The following is a 14902-nucleotide window of genomic DNA, read 5'->3' on the forward strand; positions in this document are numbered from 1 at the left end:
TTGCCTTTTCTATTATCAAACCCAAACGGAAGTTTTAAATGGTACAGCAAGTTTGGTTGGTTATGTTAGGTTAGCTTAGAACAGTTTCATTTCTTAATCCATATAGACTATTTTAGCCTAAACAAGATCAGTTAGTTGTTGTTGTCAATTTGTAATAGATCTTATCGGAAACAAAAATGTCGATATATCGAAAAAATCATCGATAATAATGAATGTTCCCTTTAACAGGAAAGTACCGGAAAACTAAAATATCGCACGTTTGGTTGCGTTTTCTTATTTTTCGAACTATTACAACAACCGTACACTGCACAATGGGGCATTTTTGTAGAAAGATGTGTGCCCTATGGAATACTGACATCTACTGCAACTCGCGGTGAACACAGAAACGAAAACAAAACAAACAACACGTGATCATCCTCCGCACACACCCCCGCACTCGAGCCAAAGTTGCGACATAGATAACAACCCCAGTAAAATAGGATCCTAGCTGTCGAATTAACCTGGAATATCACATTTTATTATCATGGTATTGCAAGAGTGAAACAATTTTATATTTTAACCTGATTATAAATACAATGTTGATCACCAACTTATTTTTTAACAGAGTACATTTTATTTTATATACTACGTTAAATACATCCCTTTGCGTTAAAGATCATTTATTATTTAAACCACTATTTGCAAACTTTGGTTTTAACTAATCAACAACGATTTGCAATACTTTAAATGCAATTTGGCAACGTTAACCCTATTCGCCGAGCAGACAATATTATATATTCTCTGTGAACTATTACGAAATAACCCATATTCAAACGGGGAAAAACACACTGAAGTCAACAGAACAACAATTTTTCACATAAAAATATAAATACAGGAATAAAAATATCAATGATACTATATTCATGAAACTACATTATTTGTTGGATGGCAAGGCAATGTGTGATTAATACTTGGCAACTGACTCGACGCGCTCCGATCACGCGCTCATATAACTTAGCATATCTCGGGAAATAACGCCTCTAATGGTATATAGTTTGAAGGAAAGTTAAATTTGGATCTTTATCTAAAACTTTCCCGCTGGTCAAATCCTTATAACCAAATAGTACGTGATTTGGTAGCCGACTAACTTTTGCATGTTTAGTTTTGAGAAAGGCCAAGTATAAAGAGTGATTTCACGCTTAAGTTTTTAACAATTACAAACTATTTTTTCACAACACGCATCGTCCACTTATAATTGATGTCCATGTCAAGTTTCATAATTTTTCCTCAATTCTAACAGTTCAAAATGTTGATGTTAATAGAGCAGTGTCACGCTGAGCTATATACGCGCGCAAAGCGGTTTGCCCCCAAGGTGACGTCACGTCGCGATGCGCAGAACGGTCTCAAACTCGTCCGGCTGAGTAGCACACCTTATTTACTTCCGCCATGCTACAAGCCACCCCACAACATGCTTCTTAAATAGAGAGAGAGAGGGTGAATTTAGAATGTTGACATTTTGATATCTGTTACACATGTTAAGATAAATGATTTGGGTTAAGTGAAAGCAATTCGTATTTGAAAATGATTTGAAAGTTTGTGGAACACTCACACCAACATTTCGAGAAAAGCGCGTATTGTGGGGATGAGTAATTTTTAAAAAAATATTATCAAAGTTTTTGTACATGTGAACTAAAATAAATTTTAAAAATAACTGCCTGACTGTCAAAACTCCCGATTCTACAAAAAGATCGTCAGTTGAATATCTAAAGTGTTTTTTAAAAGCAACTTTAAGTATTGTTTTCTGCACTACAAAAACAGGTTGCAAGATAGTTTAAATCTATATATATATACAGGGTGATTGATATAAGCGTGCCAGCCGTTTTATTCAAAAACTATAAGAGATATCAAAAAAAGTTTAATGGTAAGTGCCTTGTATTTTTTATTAAAAAGATTGTAGTCAAGTAAAAAAAAATTATTTTAGCCGCCATTTTTCCAATATGGCCGCCAACTTTGATTTTTCTTACGGAACACCCTGTATTTTATGATGTATTCTGGTAGAAAATGTAATTACGATTTTATTCTTGTGATTTTTTTCATAAACCTAACCGTTTCAAAGATAAGAATGGTTAAAGGTTTGAAATTTCTGCATGAGAAAGAGTTTTGATAAAGGCCCTAAGCAAGCATGCCAGATGTTTTATTCGAAAACCATTCAAAATTTCACAACTTAAACCATATCTTTGAAACGGTTAGGTTTATGAAAAAAATTAAAGAATAAAATCGTCTTAAAATTACATTTTCTATCAGAATACATCATAAAATACAGGGTGTTCCATAAGAAAAATCAAAGTTGGCGGCCATATTGGAAAAATGGCGGCTAAAATAATTTTTTTGACTTTACTGCAATTTTTTTAAAAGAAAGTCCAAGGGACTTACCTTTTAACTTTTTTTGATATCTCTTATGGTTTTCGAATAAAACGGCTGGCACACTTATATCAATCACCCTGTATAGATTTATATCTTTCAATGTCTTTTATACAGGGTGTCCCGGAACTCTCTACCAATATTTTAGGGCAATCGATTGACACCTTATTCTTTAAGATCGGACGAGTATTAACTGAGATATGGTAGTTTTAGTGATACGTGACCGCTGGAGGTTAGTTGCAGCGCATGCTGAAAGCGGTTAATACTCGTCTGATCTTAAAGAATAAGGTGTCAATCGATTTGTAATAACATTGCCTTAAAAAAGTTATTCTTGTAAAATTTTGGTAAAATCAACGGTTTTTGAGTTATTTAAGAAACAAAATTTTAAATGGCCGCCATTTTGTTTTATGAATTTGAAAAATCTTCAATTTTTTTGGTGGCTTTGTCTAGTTGTCATAAATGTTTGTGCAAAGTTTCCATTTCGTATGTTTAACCTTACTTTAGAAAAAAAATAATAACTTAAAAAAACAAAATGGCGGCTGTGTGAGTAACTAAGGACTTCCGGACAATTTAAATATGATATTTAGGTATGTTTCTTACCCAGAAGCAATGCCCTAAAATATTGGTAGACAGTTCCGGGACACCCTGTATATTAAAAATAACTGTGATATTTTGCTTTGTAATAAGAATGTGCACAACTATGCCACACGAAATTGTATGCCACCACTCAAGCTAGCTTTAAATATACCGCTACCAAATTGTACAATAAGTTACCAGTTAGAGTTAAAGAGTTACCATTCAATGTTTTTAAAGGAGCCATCAAGAGAATTCTACAAAAAACTATTTTTATAAAATAGAAGAGTTTTACCTCAACCTTAGATTAGTCTTAAGATGTATTATATTGTAGACACATCCTATACACTATTTTATTATTCACTATACAAATTGTGTCCATGAAATAAAGATGATTTGATTTGAAACACACTATAATATTGACAGAAAATATGTTCAGCAAATAAATACTTACATCATCAACAGGAAAATCAGAGAAAATGTATTGGGTGGAAAAGAGTCATATTGCACAAAATAAAGCCATTCAAATCTACAGAAGTTAAATTATAAGGACTATACGAGTATTCTCCCATCATAATGGATACCATAGAATGGTCAAAGTAGACACTTAAAAAGTTCATATCTGGCTCGAGACAGAAAGGAGATCATTGGCTAACAGAGTGATGGTTAATCATTGTTTTATAGTGAAACAAAAATAAATCATAGCTAGCTTTGACATGGAAAAGGTCAAAAACAATTTCTCATAGCATTTGGCTAGTGTATAATCCAGCCTTTGTTTTCTACAGCAATTCTACCAAAAATAATAACAAAATTATAGATGTTAGGATGTTTAAACTAACATGTAAACTTGAAAAAGACTAACCTAGCCTGTGTGCAGGATTGTGTCAGTAATGATATCACTAGACAGCCGAACACAGCGACAAAAGTGACGGCAAAGAGGACTCTAATGTCATAAAGCGAGTCAATAAGTGGTACACATCCCATGGACCAATCATAGCACAACCACTCAGGGCATAACAGCAACCACACATTCAGTGTGTAAATGTAAATGTAATTTATACCCTACAACAGAACACATGAACAAATCAACTACGGTTGTGAGCTCTTAAAGATTATGTGATTCCCTTACACTTACAATACACACACACTCATAGTTTCGTATACCTATTTTTACTGGGGTGTACTATCAGATGGGTCCCCATTAGAGTAGAGTAGAGGAATGGCTCACTTGCTTGACCATGACAATGAACACAACCAGTCAACCACGACTTGTCTCATACTGCCAGTTTTACAATGGACGTAAGTGGAACAGCATGCACTAGACAAAATGTTACTTATTTATTGGTCGGACGAGCAGAGACCTCAGAGTTTGATCGGGCCCAACTTAATACTGGACGTTGCAGCCAAAAATATAATAAATTAAAATTATAATTGCATGTAACGCACTGCCATTAACTTCACTCTGACCTGATTATGACTATTAAAGAGAGGTACATCTATTTATCTTCATATTGACGTTGGTCAGCATACAATTTTGCGAATTGCCCTTTTCTGGATCTGACAGATAACATCGGGTACACCCAATAGCGCTTTCACTTAATATGCCTACGACACTAATGCACTATAATAGCCAAGTATTCAACATACATCTTCTCACTGAAGGCATCAAACTAGTTGTCGTGGTCGTGGTTGTGCTCTGGTTGCATGGTGTACTGTACAAGTACGAGGTTATTGACAAGGTCGTGGTCAGGCTAATGTGCCATTTTTTAACTTAATTCTTAAGATATTATGACAGAGCATTATGTTGAAGAAAAATAAAATTCCAAACATAGAAAAGTTAAAACTATCCTGAGTTTGTATATGACAAATTGGATAGTTTATTTAGTAACTAGATCTTTCCTTATATGGATAATAACTTTCCTTGCATGGACTAAGGAATATCATCATTATTTTTTATAAGACTTTTTTTCTTAACAAAATGTCCACATTACAATAATATGAGCCTTTTGTAGCTAACCACATTGAACTAGCTACAGCTAGCTTATGTCAATTCCATAATACTGATCTCAGTTCTTTTTGTGTCCTGTGTTTAATTCAATCTTGTTCAATATCTGTCTACAAATATCTTTTACTGTTACAAAAAAATAATATAGCAAAAAAAGCATTACGGACATTTAATCTGATATTTTGTTCTGTCCAACCGCTCTTCAAGTTATAAAAAATATTTATTTATGTTACATTTATGGAACAAATTTAATACATGTTCACATGCATTCAATTCACTGATATTGAAATAAATGAGATTCTCTTTAGGATTTAGAAATAACTCAGTTGTAAATGACTATCTTTTAATTTAACAAAAGGTTTGAAACCTTTGAGATAAATACCTTTAATTCCAACAGCGGTGTTCGTGATATTATTCAATTCAAATCAATTTATTCATCACAAAAATTCATAATACAGAGGCTGAATATCAGCAATGAATATTTCAAATGTCAGTACAAATCATGCATTATAAATAGTTTACACATAATAAATATATACAGGGTGAGTTTTAAATGAGTAGGTACCCCCCTACTTTTTTCTACATTTCTTAAGATATGAACTTCGCACCACGTCAGATCATTGTAGAGTAGTAAGTACTTCGTTTTGACTGGGTATAAATTTTTGGCCGCCATATTGGATCCGCCATATTGAATACAAAGTTTTTTTCAAATGTAAAGGTAGGGTTGTGACCCATCGTTTCTAACTAGATTTTTACGCTGAATACGATGCTGCAATCTGTTTAAAAAAATCTTGATCCATTCTAAAGTTATGAGAACTTTTTATAACTTTATTTTTAGCCCATTTTAACATTGTACATTTACAAACTAAGACCAAAATCTCAAAATAGTGCTAGATAAAGATAAGTAAATACCACAATTCATTGTCGACCTATTTTCACTTGGTTATGACGGATGTATTTTTTTCGGCCGCCATATTGGATCTGCCATTTTGAAATGTGATAAATTATTTTTAATATGAAGGTGGTGTTGTGACCCATCATTTTGAACTACTTTTTTATGCTGAACTAAATGCCGCAATAAGTTTTCTGTTATCAAGCTTTCTTGATGAAATATTACAATAATTTTATCTAAAATGTCAATATTTCAAAAACCAAATATGGAAATGAAAAACGGAAACTCTAATTTCTATTATCAATTGAAAATGTTATGCTAGGTATGTTTTAGTTTATTTAGCCAATTGTGTTTGTAACTGTTTTTTTCCATTTCAATAATCAATGGTAACTTGTAAGTGGGTAAATGTACATGCAAAATGAACTACTGAACGGGTATGGTAAAGTGACACTTTCCGGTTGGACCTAGAGCTTTACGACTGATTTGGGGAATTATGTCCTGACCACTGTTGGGGGGGGATTCACGTCATAAGCCTTAGGGGGGATGGGCACCCCTGATTTGCTTCGCTGGTCTATATGAATGGTACTATTGCAGTAGCGTACGTGTTAAAAAGAATGATATGGTCTTTAAATCTGAATGGAGAAAAGGAACGCGGGACGAGCCCCAGGGTTCAATTCTTGGGTCTATTCTGTTTTTTATATAAACGATTTAGCACAAAATTTGGATTTCAAAAAACTTCTGTATGCAGATGATGCCACAGCTATTCTTAAATTGTAACGGGTCAAATGTGTAGGGGGTAAAATAATGGCTAAGCCACAAAACTTAAACAGCTGAAGGTAAGCTGTTGTTGTGCCCTAGTCGCGACGCTAAACTGACATCGTACCTAACCTCAAATTCCAAGATCCCAGACGACGTTGGTGTCAGTTTGGTTGTTTGGCTGTTCGACTGCGTCTGAGGGCGGGCTACGGGAGAAAAGAGGAGCAGCGGGCCACCTTTTGAGCGGTACGCGGCTGTAAGCATGTTGAAGCTTTCATGCGCCTGCCTTCGCCAGCACGGGACTCAGCTGACTCTGTTTGTGCCGACCAATCAGGGAGCGTTTTAACCTTCGTCTCGTTTCTGAGAAGGGAAGAGATTTGTTATTGGTATTCCCGGCATTTCGCTAGTTCGATCGTTCGTCTTCGTTTTTGGTTTTGAAGAGATTTTGTTCAAGTTCTTCGTATTTAATCCGTTACGTTTTGCGAGCTCTGAAAGCTTGAGGGTGTACGTCCTTTACACTTCGTTCGTCGTTTGGTAAGTTGTGTAATAAACAACTAAGTTTTTGAATATCTCTCTGCCAGTTGTGTTTCGGCAAACTTTGTCGAAACTCGAAGGCTAGGTCTGCTTCCCAGCCCTAGCCCTACGATATTGTAACCAACAAATTGAGTAAAGCATTGTAGTTGGTGACTCACTGTTTCGATTACGTCTTGAAGTTTATTTTGGGAATTTCTTTTAAGAAATAAATCTGTTTCAAAGTTCCTTTTAACGTCCCAAAGTTTGTTCCAGCAGACAGGTTTCTGCTGGACAAGTTCTGTCGAAGTTGGCCTAAGTTGAACACGTGAGGAAGTTAAAGTTTTAGTTATTCGTTTTTTTCACTCCAGGAGCAGTTTTATTTTTAGTTTCAGTTTTCTCTCGTTTCGTGTCTCACTTGTACAATTTAAGCCAACTTGTTTTCTTGTTTTAGTAAATTTGGACTCTGTGGGAGTTAGGCTAGGTTAGGCCTATCTTGTACTAACCTTGTTTGTTACAGGTTGACGATTTAACTCCGTAGGTAAGCGGAGTGACTATTTAGCTTACTTGTTGATTCGTTGAGTTAGCTATTAGTGTGTCATTTAGATATTTGCCCACAGAGTCAAGTCAAAATTATTTATTTCCCCACAAGCCCTAGGCTAGAGTGGTGATTTCGAGTAGGGTGTTTAGTAACCCGCAACGTTCGTCTCGAGCTCTGACAACCGGGGCTATCAAATTTAGGCTATCCGAATCGCTATCGACTCTTGGGAAACTCCCCGCGACCAGACTAGGGCGAATCCTGGGATCTTCGTTTTATTACCGGTGGCGTAATTTCCCACTTGTCGTCCGCCAGGAAAATTACGTTACAAAATCAAACAACGTTTTAGATTTATAGCAAATTATTCAGAAATCCCTAAGTGATTTGCAAGTGTGGTTCAAGGCCAGTGGTCTTAAATTAAATAGTAGCAAAAATAATGTAATCAACTTCAGCACTACGCGAAGACAAGAATAAAATCTTAATCACATAATATTCAATGATGATCCTTTGCCTATTGTTATTATATTGTTAAGTCAACAAACTTCTTGGGTCTCGAGGTTGATGACAAATTAAACTGGAAAACATAATTTGATCAAAAAGTTAAATTCTCTTTGTTTTCAAATGTTTGTTCTGCAAATAATTACTGACTTACAGACAAGATTGATTGTTATCACTGCTCGCTACTTCAATGCAGTATGGTGTTGAACTTTGGAGAGGGAGTTCAGATATGGAGTCTGTTTTTAAATTACAAAAAAATCCCCCACCTCTTATTTTTTTTACGAGTTAAATTACTAGCTAATTTATAGTTATTGAGTTAATTAAGCAATCCACAACTGCCATTTTTTAGCCAGTGCTCACAAATACATATGCATTTTGGCTTTAAATTAAAAGTTTCAAACAAAAGTTCCATCTATTTTATTTTTAGGCTGTCCGTACAGTCCTATGTTCAAATGAAAAATAATAGGTTCATTTACTTTGTTTATACCTGGTCTAAAAAATTATTGTTAGAGTGTAGTTGTGATGCCTATACGGCTGACAACTGTGGACTAGTCAATTCCCTCAACAATATTTAAGTAAGATGCAATATTATTAATGACAATCCTATAAGTATAATATTTAATATTTTAACTTATTAATATTTTATATGTACTGTACCCATTTTGGTATTTAATACTTTAATATAATTTATTCAAGCAATGAATGATGTATATTAATACAAACTTATGGCTTGAACATGCAATTTTACATCATAACTATCTATATTTCATTGACTACATACATACCCTGATTACCGCATTATCATGAAAAGACGCAGGATTATCAGCCTTTTGAAATACTGGTTCTGTTCCTCCCATAATCCACCAGCGAAATAAAAGGAATATCATAGTAGAAAACAGCAGTAAACTTTGTCGAATAAGAAACCATTTAGTTTTTGGGGAGATCCATGTTTCATAGTTAAATAGATTCCTGGGATGAACTTTGTATGAGTTCAAAACATCATACAAGGAGCAGAGCGCCTGAAAAAATGTTTAAAAACCACTAGAATAGTACCACTTAAAGGGTATAATACACAAAACAGATTGAATATAATTTGTTGCACAGGTTGGTAAGCCTCTGTAGATTACTGATTTTTAAAATTTTGTTTTATTTAGAATACACTAAGGCTAGGCGCACACAAGCGATTATTTCATTGGTCAATCTGTACATCATGTATTAGAATGGAAGTGCGCACACAGGCGATTGAAAATTGCGCCGATTTTAAAATCTGCAAAATGCTGCAGATTCGTAGGTGAGGCGATTGTCGGCCGAAAAACTGTAACGTACAGATTGTTACCTATCCGCACACACGGTCGACTAAAAAATCGGCCAGTAGCTTATTGTTCTCCACAGGAGTCAGTGTGAGTTGTGTTTTTTCTTTGCTATTTTTTTCATGGCTGTGGCAGAGTTTGATACAGAACTGTCTATAACTGAAATAAAAAAGGCCACAGTATTACATTTAAATTTAAATTAAATTATTTAAGAAGAATTAAATTAAAGTTAAATAGAATTAATTAGAATAATTGGTCTCTAAATTACTATCGGATGTACTCAATATTTACGTTGTCTTCTTTTTTCTTTGGTATAATTAGAGCACAAACCCAGGTTAATTCAACAAAGTCCATTTTAGGATAGCTAACGCACTCGAAAAAATCCATTTCTAGACTAAAAAAATTGCCACGAGTGCGCCTAGATATAAATCAAGGGCGATTTATTGTTGGCTGCAGTTTTTTAATTGGCCGATCAAAAAATCACTTGTGTGCGCTTAGCCTAATAATTTTTTTTTCAAAGAGGTTTCATTACATTAAAAGTACCCAAACGGTCCGGAATATAGCTGCCTTTCATCATTCATCTCAAATAGAAAAATATTTATTTTATAAAAACCATATTTTAAATAACATAGGGCTGTTGTTTAAAAGCATCAATACAACAAGCACAAGTAATAAAGAAGTCCACAAACAATCCTTCTAATGACTTAAAATCTATTCATCTGAAACTTGATATCACAATTTTAGTTCAACAGTTGTTCACTAACATTGCCAGTTGCCACCAACTCATTAACCGATTTGCAAACCTTTATTTCCTATTATTTTTTTCTTCTTCTATTCTCCCTACTGTACTTGTGTTAACTTATTCCTTTCTTTTTATTTTTTATTTTTAAGCCATCAAAATTCTTTAAACTACAGTATCACTTATGTACAAGCAAATGTGGCAATACTCACCAAAACAGTGATGCCTTGTTCTTTTGCAAACATAGACACTGCTGCTAAGTTGATGGTCAATAGGATACAAAATAATCTCAACACAGGATGATGTTTCCCATTCAGGGAACAGTTGTAGACAAGGAATGCCGAGAAAAACAATGCAGCACAAAGAAGATCAGCTCTGCCAACAGCTGGAGCAATCTGTTAACAATCATATTCTATCACAAGTTATTTTAACGCTCTTTAGCCCTTTGAGCTAAGGATTTTTCATTATTTTGATTATATCAGTGATGAAACAATTTCTCTCGCCTTACAAACACAAAAATCTAGTAATTTACAGTGGACACACACACACACACACACACACACAGGATAGGTAAAAGTAGCAAAATGTCTTAAGGTGTCTGATTGTAATAGGTGCAACTTCTATCTGAGCAATTTTAAGTGGGCCACTATCACCAAAGTTCGGCTGTAGACAAGTACATGAGTTTACCAAATCAGGATTTAAATCCTCGGCCATTGATTAGATCTATTGGTCTAAAGGCGTTGACACACTATCAATCTTTTCCCCAATCAAGAACCCAAACCGAGCAGGGAGAAGGGAGTTAAATATCAGCAAAACCAATCGCTCAGTCCTCAAGCGCAACTTTAAACTTTAACCCGTTCAAAAATCCTTTTTTTCATCCTTTCAAAAATCTTTAAAAAAATATAAACCCTCACACACAGGAGTAAATTCTCCTTTGTGGGGGATTATTCCGCTTACTTTAAAAAGCTTTTCCAGAAAATTTGGTATAATTTAGAAAGCTAAATAATATTGTAAATATTTTTTCAGAGAACACAAGAATAATGGAATATGTCAGTTTTTTGCGAAATAAATGCTATTTTGATTTGATTTTATTTTATTGGCATCATTGATTTAAAGGTTTCAGCTTGTAAAATACATTTTCAACCTTGACCAAACATACCCAAAAATAACATCATAAGGCCTATAATAATATAACAACGACCCTAAATTTATTTATTTTACCAATTAAATAGGGTAGGCCCTAATTGTCATATTAAATTAGAACCATCAACGCTAGCGCAGGCGGCTGCTCGGTGCGACAGCGTACGTGGCAAAAATATACCATATCACTCCATACATCGGACAGGTCTCTTCTTTGATCTTTCACCAAAAAACCGACTCCAGAGCACTCATCTCCCTGCTCGCTCTGATGTCTGGATCGCTGTACACCAGACACACTATCGAACCTGCTCCCTTCTCCCTGCTCGGTTCGGGGTCTCGATCGGGGAAAAGATCGATAGTGTGTCACCGTCTTAAGATGCTAAAAATACTGGTAGACCCAAACTCCAAGAGAAGTACAGTAGAACCTCTCATATCCGGCCACCACAGGATATAAGCCCCTGGTCGGATAATGATTTGGCCGGATAAACCAACCAGTATTAAAAAAAATTCATACCTGATAATAATTTGTAATTAATAAATGTAGTCAAAAGTAGAGTTTGACAATTTTTAGTTTGTAATCTTGTAGATAATTTTTTTCATATATTGGTAAAACAAAGAGAAAATGTAATTACAGGATAGAAATACCCCCGCCGCAGCAAACCTGCCGACTAAGCGAATTTCCATTTGTCTGAATTGATTTTCAGTTAAATACATTTTAATAACATTAGGTTTAACGATTACCTAGGTTTGCTGCCTCAAGGAAACTAATAAAGTATGTTTTTGAGTAAAATATTGATAGCTTAGTACAAAATAAATAAATTTGCCAAGTTTGATCAAAATATATTCATAAACAAGCAAACTACAGCATTTGACAATATTCTCCATAAGAATAACATGGGAATTTTAAATTTACAATTTTTTTAATTTTCTCCGTTACTAATAATCGAACAAAAATACTTTTATATACTAAATTATTTGTTTTTTTAAGCTCTTTAAAAAGGTCTAAAGAGAAATTGGGAAATTTTGTGTTTTGAGGGTCAAAAGTGAGAAAAACCAATTTTTACCCCATAAAACCCCCCATAAAGCCCCGTTCCCATGGTCTGATCGTGCTGGTTCGCGAACTCATTCAAGTTTATCCCGCTTTACACCTTTAAACCAAATTTCATCAAAATCGGACAAAAATTACTCAAGTTATCGCGTTCACGGACGTATATATATATATATATATATATAAGTCTATATATATATATATATACCCCCGCCGCAGCAAACCTGCCGACTAAGCGAATTTCCATTTGTCTGAATTGATTTTCAGTTAAATATATTTTATAACATTAGGTTTAACGAGTACCTAGGTTTGCTGCTACAAGGAAACTAATAAAGTGTGTTTTTGAGTAAAATATTGATAGCTTAGTACAAAATAAATAAATTTGCCAAGTTTGATCAAAATATATCCATAAACAAGCAAACTACAACATTTGACAGTATTCTCCATAAGAATAACATGGGAATTTTAAATTTACAATTTTTTAAATTTTCTCCGTTACTAATAATCGAACAAAAATACTTTTATATACTAAATTATTTGTTTTTTTAAGCTCTTTAAAAAAGTCCAAAGAGAAATCGGGAAATTTTGTGTTTTGAGGGTCAAAAGTGAGAAAAACCAATTTTTACCCCATAAAACCCCCCGTAAAGCCCCGTTCCCATGGTCCGATCGTGCTGGTTCGCGAACTCATTCAAGTTTATCCCGCTTTACACCTTTAAACCAAATTTCATCAAAATCGGACAAAAATTACTCAAGTTATCGCGTTCACGGACGTATATATATATATATATATATATATATATATATATATATATATATATATATATAAGTCTATATATATATACATATATAAAAATTTGAACGAATGGTGTTTTTGGCCTCTGGGGACATCAAAATGAAAAAGTAAATCGGTCCCGGGTCTAGGTCTTACCGTGCCACCTACGGTAATAGCTACTTCCCTATAGGGAAATTCGCTAAAAAGTGATTTTGTAACTAACATATCAAATACTGTGGATTATGAAGCAAGATAAAATAAAGAAGTACTAAATAAAGGTGGAGGTCAAAATTACTCACAGAAATTGGCTTTAGTTTAAAGACTATTAGGCCTTAAAATAATCTGTAATTGTCTGCTGAAATTTCTGGTCAAGTTTTTTACAAAACAAAACATTACTGTGCTCTGCTTTACTAGCCGCACTGGAAATAATCAAACAACTGTTTAGAGGTTAGACCTACTAGCTAAACTGAGTAGTGAACATCTTAAAATATAAACAATCAGAGACATCATGAAAACGTACAAGTCACGGAGACTAGTGCTTATCTTATCTATCAGGGGCAGGCCAAGACCATAAAGCACTTCATCCGAAAAGTTGAATTATTGTGCACCCCAGACAGCTGTTTTATTGATAGACCCTACAGATTCAGGCATCCGATGAAAGCCAGTCTTCCAATTAATTCCTCCTCGAGAAGTTATCTACCTCTTACCAAATTTCCAAGAGTTATCCCTCTAGCATCAGAGAGCTTTTCACAATCAAAGAGCAGGTGATCGGCTGTCTTCTCTGACCTACCGCAGTGCCTACAAATTGGTTCACCATCAAACAAGCCCATCCGTTGTAAATGTTTCCTGAATCGCCCATGGCCAGTTATCAGTTCCACTATTATTTTAATTCTTTGCCTGTCACGGAGACTTGTGCTTGCAACTGTGTCTGTAAATCTGTAGGTTGTACCTACATGATTTCTTCCACAGAAATGGCCAGACAAATTGAGGACCAGAAAAACTGAGGTCAATTATCAGGGGTTCTACTGTATTTCTAAACTTAACTCAAATGTTGCAGTATGCTGGGTGCAGTTTTCAGCCTGTTTTATGGGTTACTTGCATTTATGGTCGTAAGTAAAGGTTTGGTTATGTTACTCTAGGTGAGCGATATGCATATAAACTTTTTGGGATTAGAGGGTTAATATTCTAAATCTATATACATGTCTACACAGCTAAAACTTCATGCCTACAAATTAAGATAGAATTGTCAATCAATTTGAATTACCTACGAACGAGCTATGAATTGCATCTTACAAACAAACCAGTAAATCCAATGGATCCTGAATAATATTTGTGTGAATTTTGTAGTATTTTTTTTCTTTTTTTGAGTTAGTTAACTTTCTTCTAGAAAGTTCAAGGGCTACCCAGAAAGTGACAGACGTTTTGGCCTAGAACAGCAGTGGGAGGGGCTAGAACCGCAATCTTGGCATCAGAATGTTCCTAAACTCAGTAGGCTACCAGCAGTGGTAGCTAGAGCATCGTTTCTTCTTCTGTACCATGTATGCAGTAGGGTTTTGAAATGAGTGCTACAATTGGAAATCACGCCAGTTGTGAAGTGGGTGCTATAATACAGGTTTTATTAGCAAATAATTATTGGAATGATTGAAATTTATCACCAGATTTGTGATGTGTACCGCCAAAGAATAATGAGTGAAAGCCGAGTAAGGCAGTGCAATTGATTT

At 34.6% G+C, this 14902-nt stretch overlaps 1 protein-coding gene across 7 annotated transcripts in view; it reads right to left on the reverse strand.

The window, feature by feature from the left end:
* LOC128998723 (protein O-mannosyl-transferase TMTC4-like) overlaps nt 1–14902 on the reverse strand; it is a 49305-nt gene that overhangs the window by 19129 nt on the left and 15274 nt on the right. For all 7 annotated transcript variants that reach the window (XM_054425039.1, XM_054425037.1, XM_054425041.1 and 4 more), the window contains 3 exons: nt 10434–10616; nt 8958–9191; nt 3836–4035 (listed from right to left, as the gene is read on the reverse strand). In XM_054425039.1, coding sequence (XP_054281014.1) covers nt 3836–4035; nt 8958–9191; nt 10434–10616 — 617 coding nt within the window. The remainder of the gene's footprint in view (nt 1–3835; nt 4036–8957; nt 9192–10433; nt 10617–14902) is intronic.

This window comes from Macrosteles quadrilineatus, unplaced genomic scaffold (genome assembly GCF_028750875.1).
Source record: "Macrosteles quadrilineatus isolate MER2022 unplaced genomic scaffold, UCM_ALF_1.0 Scaffold_7__1_contigs__length_78375512, whole genome shotgun sequence".
Lineage (NCBI taxonomy): Eukaryota > Metazoa > Arthropoda > Insecta > Hemiptera > Cicadellidae > Macrosteles > Macrosteles quadrilineatus.